Below are 13,630 nucleotides of genomic sequence, written 5' to 3' on the forward strand. Positions count from 1 at the left end.
TAGATTACCAGTAGTTTTTTAAAAAATTATTTTAGCAATGTAAGCATGTTATACCCATATTCTCCAAAAGACCCATCTTGTCATTGGCTAAGCAATGAGGAAGCCTTCTCCCTTGAGGGAGGGGGGAAAGTTCCACTTTGCAAACTGGTAAAATCTCAAGATGCTCAGCTCAGCCTGTTTTGTAGGCAGCTCTTTCATAACAAGCACTGCAGAAGACTAACTAAGATCCTTTGGAGTCATACTCTAAGATATTTATTCCAGCTACTTTTTCCCCAAAATAAGATCTACCCAGAAAATAAGCCCTATCATTTTTCATGCTGCTTGCAATATAAGCCCTACCCCAAGCCCTAGTTAAAAGCATCATCAGCGGGGGTGTGGGTGGACATTTCCAGCACAGGAGTCAGCAAGCGCTAAGGCCACCAGAGCCCGTAGCTTTTCTTTGCGGCTCTTCTGTCCTTTCCCAGAGAGGGGTTACACTTAGCAAGGGCCCCCAACCACAGTGAGTTTTCCAATGGTCGGCAGCAGAGGCTCCATCCTGAGCAAAGCGGACAGCCAGGGCTGCTCTGCTCGGCCCCATCTAAGTGTAGAGAAGCTGGCTCTTCTGTCACCGTTTGGGTGGGCCCCGCGCTAACAGTGGCCAAGGAGGGCCAACCGCCCATGCCTGGGATCCCACATGCCTTGATCTCCCTCTCTGTGGGTACCATGGGAGAAGGAGAAGCGTGCTAGGTGAGGACTGGCCTGGCTACTGGCCCCCAACGCCTTACCTTCAGCAGTTAGCTGTCCACAATCTCCAAGCCAAAGCTGGAACAGACACTCTTGGGCCTTGGCAACAGCGAGGACAAGGCAGAGGACAGCGGCAATCAGACAGATGGTGGGGATGGGATGCTGGTGCCCAAGAGCTCCTCCTCTTTCTCCAGGGCAACAGTCAGCACCTCCCTGTCAGCCTGGGCCTGCAGGGGGAGGAGCCACATGCTTGCCTCCATCCAAAAGACGTCGGCTTGCTGCTGGCCTCACGGAAGTTCTTCACCCTCCTGGCAGGGCTGCTCTTGGCCGACCTGCTGGGCTGTTCCTGCCTGGTTCCAGGGCGAATTGGCCCAGATCTACGACCTCTGGAACGCCCCCTCCTATGCTGTTGGACTGCCAGGGCCCTTTTACCAGTGGCCTCCGGTGAAGCCGCACAGCCTGTACCACCTCACCCATCACCTTTGGGCTGCTAAGCATCAATCTGCATGTCAACTTGGTGCTGGGGTATGGGCCCGGCATTCTTTGGTGGGTGCTGGAGGTCTCGTGCTGGCTGTGTGAGGCGGGCGTCGGGTTGCCCCTGGCCGCCTTCACCCTTTACCTCACCTGAGACTGTTCTGCAGGTGGCTGCTGACTCTGCCTCATCTTCTGCCAAGAGGTCAAGCAAGACAGATGGCGGGGGAGTGGAGCTGCCTCCCTCCACCTGTCAGACACTCACCAAAGCTCCACAGGGCAGAGGAGGGGTGCACCGCCAGGCCTCCAGGAGGTACTGGAAGCTGCTGAGTAGCAGATGGGGTTTGGCGGCAGGCCAGGCTAGGTGAAAGGTAAGGTGATGGCAACAGCTGGTGGCAGAGCAGCCCCAGGTGAGGTAGAGATCAAAGGAAGCCATGAGCAGCCCTATGCCTGCCTCACACAGCTGGTACGAGAGCTGCAGTGCCCACTAGGGCCAGGGACCGAAGAGTGTCAGGCTCAGCCCAGTGCCCGCAGCAACGAGTAGGCATTCAGGCTGTTGCTCATCAGCCTCAAGGTGGTGGTGAGGAAGCTCTGGTGGTATGTTTTCACTGGCAGCGGGAGAGGCACTCTGGGGGTCATAGATCTGTGCCAACTCACACAGCACCAGGTAGGAGCAGCCCAGTAGGGCAGCCAAGACCAGTACTGCCAGGAGGGCAAAGAGCCCCGCACAGGCTACCACTTGGTGACCAACAGCCTGAGAAGTGTCTCAGTAGCAGCAGGGCCAGCAGGCAGGATGGGCGGAGGCCAGGGCGGGCCGAGAGCTCGCCTGTTGTGGCTCTAGGCAAGCAGATGGTGGGACAGAGAGGGCAGGGCTGGCAGTAGAGGCACTCCCACTCCCATCAGCCCCTCTGCTTGCCACCTCCTGTACGTGAAAAAAAAAAGACAGCCTCGAAAATAAGCCCTAAAACCTCTTTTGTAGGCAAAAAATTATAAGAACAGGTCTTATTTTCAGGAAAATATGGGTAGGATATAGCTGAAGCTTGGAAATTCTGCAGAAAGCAGGTTTCTCTGAATTATTAACATACCATCATGCTATAGAAAGAGGATTACCTGCTTATATCTTTCTGCTTGTCTTCCAACATCAACTTCTACGACTGAGAAATGGCCAATAACAGGGTCAGTATGAGAACCTACTGTGTAGGAATGTACCTGGTAGAGAAACATATGGTGAGAGATAGGGTATGAGATGTATCTAAAACTACATATGTAAATGTATTGTCTGTAAAAGCAACAATATGTAACACATTGTTGCTTGTAAAGGCAATACACTTAAATGTGTAGTTTTAGGTATTAGATTACAGGGAGTCCTCGAATTAACCACCACAATTGGAACTGGAATTTCGGTCATGAGTCATGGCATCACACGACCGGACTAGATTTTATGTGTTTTTACTATGATTGTTAAGTGACTCACTGCAATCATTAAGCAAACCACATAGTCATATGAAACCATTTTATCCATTTTTGCTTGAAAATTTTTATAAAGAAATCAAATCTCAAGGCTATTAGGCGAGACAACCTTCTGCATGTTTCCCACCACCAAATCAGTGGAGAAGTTGGCAGGAAGTTCCAGGTGGCTCAAAACCAGGACAGCAGGCAAGAAAATGATTGTTGCCTATCGGTGGTTAGGATTAGGGTTTCATAGAGCTACAGTACATAAAATAAAAGTAGCATACTTCAGTAGGCTAGACAGATATCATGCTGCCTTTAGATAAAAGAGGTGTTGGTCCTACCTGATACGCTCCTTCTCAGAGTTTGGGGAAGATCATCCAGGAATGAGTAGTGCTCTGCTTCTCTGCTTGGAGACCGAGTTAATTTTTCTTGACCACGTCTCCCTTGCCTGGGTCCTCCCCATTTCAATGAAGGTGTAGCAATGATGAGGCTGACAACCTGTGAAAATAGGAGCCCCTCCCGGACTAGGGACCAGACAGTGAACAGGGTGGGGCTGGATGATTTTCCCCGAACCCTGAGAAGGAGCATATCAGATAGGACCAACGCCCCTTCTCCATTGTGTTTGGGAAAATCATCCAGGAATGAGACTTACCAAAGCCAGTCAGTGATATGGGAGGGAAGTAGTCTGGTCCCAAGACCCCCGCTCCATGCAAGCCCTCCGGAGGACTTACCTGGCCAAGACTGGCTCAGCCAAAGGGGAGACAAAATGGCTCCACTGACCTCCCTGACAGAAGACCGTGCTTCCCTCGCTGCCAGCGTGGCCACGCAGTCGGGAAAAGCGTCTGAAGCATGAAGCCGCTGAAGGGCCTGAAGGCGCTTACGAGGACATGGCCGCCTGATTCCAAGCTCGGATAGGCAAGGGACCCTCCGTGGTGCCCCTGGAGGATACCTGTTCTGTCCCCCCTCCCACTTCATGGAGAAACGCAAGTTTCACAGTCCTTTTATTGACACAGACCTGATTCTTCTGTAGGAAGCACAAGACTTGGCAGCGACCGTGCAGAGGCCTGCCAAGTTCTGAAATCTTTATCTCAGACAGAGATAAAAGCACTCGTGTCCAAGTCCCGTTGCCAAGCTTACAGGAAAGAAAGGCCTTTAACTCCTGAGCAACCAAGCTGCAACACACACTGGGTAGTTTTTTGTCCGTCACAAAGCCCAATGGCAGCTCCACCCGCTTTTATCCCCTGTGGAGTGTGGCTCCGTGACTCGCATTCTCTGAGCCTGCCAGACCTTTTCCTCTGCTGTGCATGCTTATCTCTTCATCGCTGCCTCAGGTCGATCCAGGATTGATCCTCAGCAGCTGAAGCTTGGGGCATTGCCAGGGAGGAGGAGGAGGGTCCGGGAGAGGGAGGCCTTGTCAGCTCCTCCTCCTCCTGGCCTGCAGCTGGAACCTGGGGCAGAGCCAGAGAGGAGGATCCTGGAAAGGGAGGCCTTGTCGGCTCCTCCCCCTTACTCTCAGAGTCCTCCTGCTCCATGAGGATAGGCTTGGGGGCCGGAGCCACAACAATACCTGGAAGTAAGAAGTAAGAATCCCCTCCCCCTCCAGGAGGAGAAGGAAGGCCCTGCCCGGCAAGTGTGATGAGATTCCCCCTCGCCAAGGTGTGCAAGTCACCTGTAGGTCAGATTAGGGCATGGCAGCAAGGGATGCAGAGGCCGTCCCAGGCCCATGGCTCAGGAACAGATCCCGGAGACTGGAGAGGTCCACCGGAGCCCAGCGCTGGCAAGTTGGACTCCTGCCAGATCTCCACTGCTGAGGCCATCAGGAACCCGAGCCCGCTGGCTACGTCAACAGTCAGCAGGGGGCCCAACCCCCGCCAGGTACACGTTGTGCTGATCCAGGACCACAGGAGGTGGTACACCAGAGTGGCCCTGAAGTACTAGTGTTGAGCAGTAGCTGGGAATGTAAGACCCAACCTTGAGGAACCCGGAGGGAGTCAGATGCACGCCCTAAATGTAGGAAGCCTCGGATAAACTTGTTGTGGTCCGCTAGCAGCCTGCAGAGCTGGCAATGGATTCAGACAGCGATGAGGCTGAGATGAGGCCAGGGTCATCAGGGAATGAGGTGCAGACTCCAGAGCCTCCAGAGCCTAATAGTAGTGAGGCAGAGGAACAGGAGGAGCCTATTCCTAATGTACGCATGAGAAGAGCTTCCAGAAGGCAAGAGCCGCTCAAGCAAAAAGGACAACTCGGGAGTAGGGCCAAGAGGTGACTGGCCCCTCCCATAAGGCTTAAAACAGACCAACAACGGTGTTTGGGCTTTGCCGGAAAACAATGCTGGTAGCTTCGTCTTCTACTTCGTCTACATCTTGCATTTATTTTGGTGACTTCTGAATGTTTGCCAAGAAAGGCCTTTGGCAGTTTGACTAATTGGAGCAAGGTTTGCAATAAGACTGAGGAATTTGAGTTGGGAGGAATTTGCTTTAATTTAGTTGAATTACGCTGGGAATGAAATAATTCTCAGCTGTTCGAATAAAGTTTTTTTCCCCCACGGACTGAGTTTCCTATTACGTACTTGGGCCTGGGTCACAACAAAACCTCAGAACTGAAGACAGGGCCCAGCGTGCTGGCTAATGGACAAGCTGGGCAGTGCCCCTTGCCAGGCAGTGGGATGGCCTTCCAGAAGCCATGATGACCGGAAGACCCCTGAGGGAAAGCATCCTGGAGCAGGATTAGATCCTGAAGCTAGACACCGGGTGCTGCATTAGCAACAGGTCTCACCTCCCACCGGGTGCGGTAACGCCAGTCCAGCTTGTGAAGTACCTCACTAGACCTGTCCATACCGGGGAACCTAAGGGATCCCTTCAGCCAGAGTGCCAGGGAAAACAGCACTCAGGTCGAACTTGGGATATGGAAGACTTATCATCTAAGCTGAGAACCGGATCCTCCACCGCATCAGGAGTCCAGCAGACAGCCCCAGTCCGCTGCGAGGCCTAGCAAGAGTGCTTTGGGATTTGGCTAGAGGCCAGGAAATGTCTGCCTCCCTAGCCCCTGGCTGTCCTATAAGAGAACAGTGAGCCGATGGAAGCTGCCAATCAACTTCTGTGAACAGAATCCCAGTCGTACTTGTCTAGGTATTCCAACCTGGAGTGCAAGGCACCCTGGTCTGACTATGGTAGTCAGAAGGTTCCCTGTAGTGCACTGCTCAGAGCATGCCCTAGGACGGCTGTGAGGCAGGATTCTGGCAGGTGTATACCAGGGAATATATACCACCCAGTCGAGGGCTCCCCAGATACCCCAAGGTGAGTACTTGCGTGAGAAATCTGACTACCTGCCATAATTAGTGAGAAGGCCTGTGTCTTGGAACACCGATAACAGGCCCATAATCCGTGTCCCGCGCAGGCCGGAGGAGGACTGGAAGGGAGATCTTTTGATAGAACAGACGCCTCAATGGCCATACCAAAGGTGAATAGAGACCCCAGAGATGTGGAGACCCTGAGTAGAAAGAACACCTCTGACCCTGTGGGTCTCTAGGGGCGTCTGACAGGAAGGTACTATTGCAATCTCCAAATTTACTGCACGACAGCCCTTCTCGGCCAGAAGTGACCTAATGGTGACAGAAATCCAGCTCTATCTCCGGGCCCTAAAGAACCGCCCTTGAGGCAGGAAGGTAAGGGGTGACAGTACTGGCTGAACCAGGCAGGCCTGGTTTTACCCTTCCTAAATGCTAATCAGGACCAATCCAAACGCATCTGGCAAGAGGGGGGAAGAACCCCAACGGGTTCCCAGGCCAACTTCCACTTACCCTGTAACCATCGCCAGATCCTGACGAAATCAGGGTTGAGGACTGGCTGTCACTGAGGCAGCAACTGATATGTACATGTGTTGTGACTCCAGGCCCCGAACCTGGCCCCATGCCCAGAAGTGACTTGGACCAGGCCTGCTGCCAGAAAGTGACTTGGACAGTGAGGGGGAAGGGCTGTCAGGACTTACCTCGGGAGCACGGCTTCCCTGGCTTAGCTCCAGGAGCCAGAAGCAGGCCAGGTGGAAGAAATAATGAGGCCTAGGAAGTGCTGAGTCATGCAGCCACACCCCACAGGATATAAAAGGCAACGAGAGCTGGTGTGTCTCTTTGTAACAGGCAAATCCACTGATTGACTAGAGCTGAAGTTTGTGACTCACCAGCGTCGTGGAAAATAACGAGGGCTCTTGGCAGACGCTGGCTCTTTTGCCGCCAGAGCTGATAGTGCTGGCTAATTAAGCCATCATTCGGACGGAGGCGGAGGAGGACAGAACAACATGAGAGTGCCTCATCGAGAGTGGCCGCTGTCTGGACTCAGCGCTAGATAACAAGTCAGCAATATCCGGTGCGAGCGTCCAGCGCAAGGGAATTCCTCACATGCCAATGGCGGAGTCCTCGTAAGGATGCCCAATCAAAGGAAAGGTAAGAAATGGCAGCTGAGGGCACTATAGCCACGATGGCTGAATGAGGTGCCATGTTTAAGTCACCCCTGCCCTCCTGTCCTCAGTGGCCCAATTGCCCCTGTATCCATAGACAAGGTAAGATTGAGGCCAAGGCTGCCAAAGTGGCCTCTACATACTGTGCTAGCGGTATAACAGTGAGGACCACAGCCACAGCATGTGGCCCCGCCTAATGCTAGGGGTGAATGGTGTCCCACCCTTAGAAGGGCCCCCTATGTCAAGCTCAGGAAGAAGTTGGGTGACTAGGTAGTGTCAATCAAGCAGGCGGTTGACCAATCTCAGAGAGGTTTGCCTGGAATGTTGATTACACTCCCTGTCTGGCCATGGTCAAGGGTCTGTGAGGCATAATCTGGACAAACCAAAGACCTGGGAAAAGGTGATGGACCTGTGCCCTTGTCGATCCCCTAAGTAATGGGAGATTGAACGCTTCTGGTTTAGGAGTTCTACTCTGACTAAGGAGAGCATGTGGGGAAGGAATGATAGGTCATCCCCATGACTGCATTGTGGTTGTTCAGAGTGGCTTGTGGAACTGCACCTAGCTCTGAGATCTTGGGTGCATTACAACCTGTCATTCTCCCATGGCCCTAGCCGGAGAAATATCAGCTTAGTTGATCATTCTTGTCTGGCGCTGCTCCTCTGTGGGAGGGATCCCCCACTTCCCACTGTGGGGGGTGAAAGGTGGAACGGAGGCAACCAGATCTCCCCAGAGGGAGCAGGTTCTGGACACGAACAAATACAAACTGCAGTCTAAGGAGGCCATATCTGATGAAATTATTCTTCTTTACACCAGGTGTCTCTGTTTGCACCACCTGGAGAACTCCAGCTAAGAAGCTAAGAAGGTACTGCCTCCCCGAGGGAAGGTGACCCATTCAGATCTCCATCACAGAAGACGCCATGCCAGCCTTCCAAGCCTTGCAGCTGCCAACATACTGCTGCATGAGGTAGCCAGACCACAGGGGAAGTGCCCTATGGTGGTAGGAACCCTGATGGCTGTGCCTTGGGCTCTGCCGAGAGGTGCCTGAAGCCCCAGGTAGAATGGCTTCGAGGCTGTTGTGTCTCGCCCGCTCCCCCTGCCCCAGCCGGGCTGCTCTTATCTCCTGCCGGATGCTGATAGTTCAGAAGAATGTCCTGGCATGCCTCCAGGCCCCAGCCCTGGCACCATGCCCAGACAGGCCGAGCAAGACGAAGGGCCTGACGTGCCTTCACCCCCCAGTCCTGGCACCATGCCCAGGCAAACGGAGCAACTAAACCCCTCCCCCACAGCATGTGAGCCTGAAGAATGTGAGGCCAGTCATGAGCTAGGATTGCCAACAGCTGGAGGCTGGAGAGATCCTCGCTTCCGGAGAGTTGAGAGGCGACGTCAGCAAAAGGAAGGGAGGGGCAGGCCTGGATAAGTGTTGAGTCATGGAGCCACACCCCATGGCCTATATAAAGGATCTGCTTTCTGGCATTCTCTGAGTCAGGCAAAGTCTAACTTGGATTGCTGAAGTCACTTCCTGGTCTCCTGCCAGGAGAACTCTGATAGGACTTTGGCAGAGCTGCAGAGGCACGCTTGATACGGACTTCCCCGACCCGGCCATCAGCGGAGGAGTGGGACACGACACCTGCTCTTATGAGCGACCCTCGCCCTGTTCCCTCTTTCCAGAGTGCCAGGGGTGACTCTCCCTTATCAGCCATTTCCAGGTAGATTGGCTTGTAAGGAGCAGCTGCTTGCTGAGTTCAGTTGGCATCAAGCCTGTCTACCATATTGTTACTGGGCAGACTAGTAGACAACGCGTAGCCAATTTCACAGCTAAAAAGGCACCAATGTTCCCGCCTTTTCTTTTTTTCTATCAGGCCTACCAGCTCCCTGAGCCCTCTCAACGCGGCCCTAATGGTACCAGGTACCACCGCTACCACCCAAGTGGAATCAGAGTTGGTTCAAAGGGAGCTAGAGATTGGTTCAAAGGGAGCCAAGGCAAGGTTGCTATAGCACTAATTCAGCTCCGGGAAAGCATGACTATGAAGGAGCTCAGTCGCTGTAGCAGCAGGTATGGCCTAAGCGTTTCCTCTGATAAACCGTTGGAGGCAAGGCAGATTAACCACGACGCTGTGACCTTGCCTTTGAGCTGATGCCAAGTCATCTCCTGGTCCTAGGCAGTCTGGTTCGAAGGGAGCTCTCCTGCCGTGGTTGCCATTGCGCTGATGCCAAGTAATCTCCTGATCCCAGGTAGACTGGCTGTAAAGGAGCTCTCCTGACGTGGCTGCCATTGCACTGATGCTATGTTATTCCCTGATCCTAGACAGACTGTTTCTAAAGGAGTTCTCCTGCCATGGCTGTCATTGTGCTGACTCCAAGTTATTTACCGATTCCAGGCAGACAGACTCAAAGGGAGCTTTTCTGCCATGGCTGCCATTGCGTTGCACTCTGCCAATTTTATGACAAAATTCAAGGCAGTCTGACTCGAAAGCAGCAATACTGCTGCAGCAGCTATAATGGCACTGTGTGCTCCTTACGTGTTTTGAACATTATGTTAAGAGGCAGCCTGACTCGAGAGGAGCTCTCCTGCCGATGCCGCGCTGTTGCTGGTCATGTTCACCGGGTTACCTCATCAGATGGAGCAGACTGGCTCGCCAGAGCTCTCCTGCCTCAGTTGTAATGGTGTCGAGCACTATTGCTGCTGAAGTGGTTTGGCAGCTGAGGCAGACTGGCTCAAACAGAGCACTCCTCCCATAGCTATGACTGCGCTGAGTACTCTCATGCTCCTCGAGCCCTAAGGGAGGCCTCCTATATGGCTGAAATGGAGCCGAGTGCTGTTGCTGCATCTTCTTGTGGAACGAGGCAGACTGGCTCATGGAGAGCTCTTCTGCCGTGGCACGGTGGCACAGAACACGCAGCTGCTTTCACTGATAAATCAGGCAGACTGGCTCACGAAGAGCTCTCCTGCCGTGACAATGATGGCGCAGAATGCGCAGTCACTTTCCACATTACAATTTCAGGCAGACTGGCTCGCCATGAGTGTTCCTGCTGTGGCTCTTGAGGCGCCAAACATGCTGCCGCTGTCAGTATGCCTGGATGACACCAGGCAGGGATTGAGTCCCTTTCTGCGTTCGCAGACTAGTGCCAGGGGCAGCCCGATCGAAGGCAATGCCCTCTCCACTGAGCATGGGACAGGCAGGGACCTCGGCTAGCCGGTAGGGAGGATTACCAGTGGACCGGTAACCTCCCAGATCGCTCTCCAGAGATCACCCAGTCCAACTGGGTAAAATGTTTCCATTAATTCGAAGTCAGTTCTGTATTTAGGATGAGCCTCTTTTTCTCAGTCTCAACTCATGGAAGACCAAGTCAAACTGGGGAGGACCCAGGCAAGGGAGGCATGGCCAAGAAAAATTAACTCAGGCTCCAAGCAGAGAAGCAGAACACCACCATTCCTGGATGATCTTCCCAGACACAATGAAGAAATTCAAAAACAATGTATTCTAATGCTGAAAGTTAACCACACATATCAAAAAGTTGCTTTCCTTGCTTTGTCCATGAATCTTTGCTTGGAAAGTTTAATTGCTTACACTAATAACAATTTTATGTCTCAGAAGGCGAAGTGATACTAATAGACATTTTGTCCACCATTTTGCTCTGTTTTGTATCTCTCACTGAAAATCAATTGTGAAACATTATTTGGAGCTCTATTGATCCTTAATATATATAATTTGTATTACCTTGAAGATCTGTAAGCCTACTATGGCCTCTTGCAGCAGAAGTCTAAATTTCAGTTATGACTTGGCTGCAAACTAACTCCCAGTTCAGCTCAATGGCTAAACTATGAACTAAAACATGGAACTATGGCATGAGTGGGAGGTAATATCCAAGCTGGAGGCTCTTCAGGACTCATAATGTCAAACCATGATTAACTGTTATATCAGAATAAACTGATTATGAATCTACAGTGGTTTCAGGCTTATGAACTTTCCATTCAGTTTTAGTACCTAATAACCTTGGAAAATAGAAAATAAAAAAAATATCACCACCTTGTAAAGAAAATATATCCATTCTTCTTGCTACAAACGTTGGCTAAAAAAAATAAAGACACACTCTTAAACCCTATTTTGTTTTAAAACTTCTTCTGAAACTTATAGAATCAAGACCAGAGAAGGATAATGCCATGAAATATAAACTATTGCAATCCAAGTTCTACTTACTTTATGCAATAACTTGCATTTCTCTTCCTGGTCAGAGTGGTAACTCCGCCACTGGAGTTTCAGGCAGCCATTCAACCACTGAAGGTATTGGACATCTTTTTGGCCTTTAATGTGAGGTTTTGAAACAAGGCTTTTCCCATCTTGCAGACATTTTAGAGGAGGATTGCACTAAGAAGGAAAATAATAACAAAATCTCTGAAAATGATTTTTGCTCTGTACCAACTCAGCTTTTCACAGTATCCAAGGTTTATTACGTGAGTTTACAGACTATTCCTATAGATGTTTAGTAGATCTATTGTTGTCTAGAAATTTTAGTAGAATTTCTAAAGATGCTACTGATAGAGAAATGTCTCATTACTCAAGAGTCTGATGAAATGTATTCCTCTAGGAATAGTAATATGTAGAGCTCTCTTTTTATTATTCTCTTTCTTGATTGTATTCTATCTCTATATCATAACTTGAAAGGAAGTTTTCATAAACAGAATTTTTCCCTTTTCTGCTCTGGGTTATCACATTCAAGCAGCAACATACAGATATTTTCATTAAAAGGCATCAGATTCTCCCAAAATATATATATTCAAGATGTCGAATTCAAGAAATATTAAGTATGTTAAAATAAATGAAGCTCCCCAGAAATGAAAAACAATTTATCAGACTATCTAAATTTTCTGAATATTTCATGAAAGATTGAACGAAAGATTGATATAGGGACTGTAACTGGGAGCCTAACCCTGAGATTCATTATCTAAAATGGCTGAAGGACACCAAGCTTATCTGCTCCTGACATATTCAAATATTCTAGTCTTTGAAAATGTGTCACTTTGATCACCATCCCTTTATCAACAGCACCAACTTTTTATTCTATCCAATGCAGTGAAATATTGGAAAGAAATTATGTAAAGTGATTTGGGACTGTATCCATCAGCTTAAGTCTCTGAACATTGAACAGAACCAAATGTTGTATGGTGGAGAAAAAAAAATCTTGTAATTCATCATGGAAAGAGGAAATTGGTCTTTCTCCTTCTAGGCTTTATGCCTGGCAGCCTTAAGATTAGGTTGGTTTAGGTAGGCACTATGCAGACCAGTTTTTTGCCCTTAAAGAGATCTGTAAAAAATACATGAATGTGAGAAAGCAAGTTTATAGTATACATTTTGATTCAAAGAAAGTATGTTAAAGTGAACAGTCTTGAATTGTAAAATGTTTGGAGTAGAGTCCAAAATTAGTTGCTGAATGCAGTAACAGCATTGTGCAATAAATCTAAACCATACCTGAGAATAAACGAAAAGGTTGGCAGATGTTTCATATTAGCAGAAAAGGATTAAGATGGCGCATTGGGTGTTTTAATATATACCTTGTCATTTATTTTATATATTTATTCCATATACGCTATATACATAGAATGCTTGTGCTGATATAGAGGTGTGATGCTTGATACATGAATGTATATAAATGTATAAGAAGCTAGCACAGAAGCTGAGAAATATGTAAATCTATGTATTGTATTGTATTGTATTGTTCGTATTGTATTGTATTATATTGTATTGTATTGTATTGTATTGTATTATAAATCTATATTAGTCTTATTAGAAATCAGGACAAATATTAAGTTTGCCAGGTTAAACTAGTAATAAGTTTATAAGTAATTATGTGTAAGTGGCCACTAATCCTAGATATCAAATCATAGTAGATACGCTACTATATCTCAACTCTGAAGTCCAGATTTTGAAATCAAAACTGAGTAGTCCTATGCTACAAAGATGTCTATTTTTGGTCTCACTCAATATTTTATGTATATTTCATAGCTGTTAAATACCAAGATAAAGCCTTATTGCTTAGCCAGCTCAAAAAATAAAAAGCAGGGCTTTAATTATGCAGAAATAGATGAATAGTTGGTATTACCAGATTGACTGCTACTTTTTGGGGGAGGGAGAGGGAGAGGAATGAGGGAAATTTTAAAATTCTTTAAGTAGAAAATCACTTCACAATTTTATTAAATATAGAATAGATATGCATAATTCTGTTACTTAATAAAAGTATGTTTTGGCTACTGAAAACAATTATATATTCATTTGATTGCACTTATTTTGAAAATAAGGAATATCCCTTTTTCCTGGGGAAGCAGGAAGGCAAAAAGGTAATGTTGAAAATAGAAAAATCAATCAATCCTGATAAAACAGGCAAACTCATGTCTTAATGGAGATATAACCATTCCTTTTTGCTGCCATGACTATACTGTGAATTTATATTCAATTTGCAGTTAATTATTATTCCTATATATCACTGGTGTCAAACTCTCGGTGTCACATTGCCGTCACGTGATTTATCACGTTT

General features: G+C 48.6%; 1 protein-coding gene across 2 annotated transcripts in view; it reads right to left on the reverse strand.

Annotated features, from left to right (window-relative positions):
* Positions 1 to 13,630, reverse strand: part of TEDC1 (tubulin epsilon and delta complex 1) — a 90,188-nt gene that overhangs the window by 58,358 nt on the left and 18,200 nt on the right. Inside the window, exons 5-6 of one of the 2 annotated variants that reach the window (XM_058175853.1) lie at positions 11,299 to 11,466; positions 2,305 to 2,403 (exon numbers count right to left, since the gene is read on the reverse strand). In XM_058175853.1, the coding sequence (XP_058031836.1) occupies positions 2,305 to 2,403; positions 11,299 to 11,466 (267 nt within the window). The remainder of the gene's footprint in view (positions 1 to 2,304; positions 2,404 to 11,298; positions 11,467 to 13,630) is intronic. The other variant, XM_058175854.1, reaches the window with a different exon arrangement.

Source organism: Ahaetulla prasina, chromosome 3, assembly GCF_028640845.1.
Source record: "Ahaetulla prasina isolate Xishuangbanna chromosome 3, ASM2864084v1, whole genome shotgun sequence".
Classification (NCBI taxonomy): Eukaryota; Metazoa; Chordata; class Lepidosauria; order Squamata; family Colubridae; genus Ahaetulla; species Ahaetulla prasina.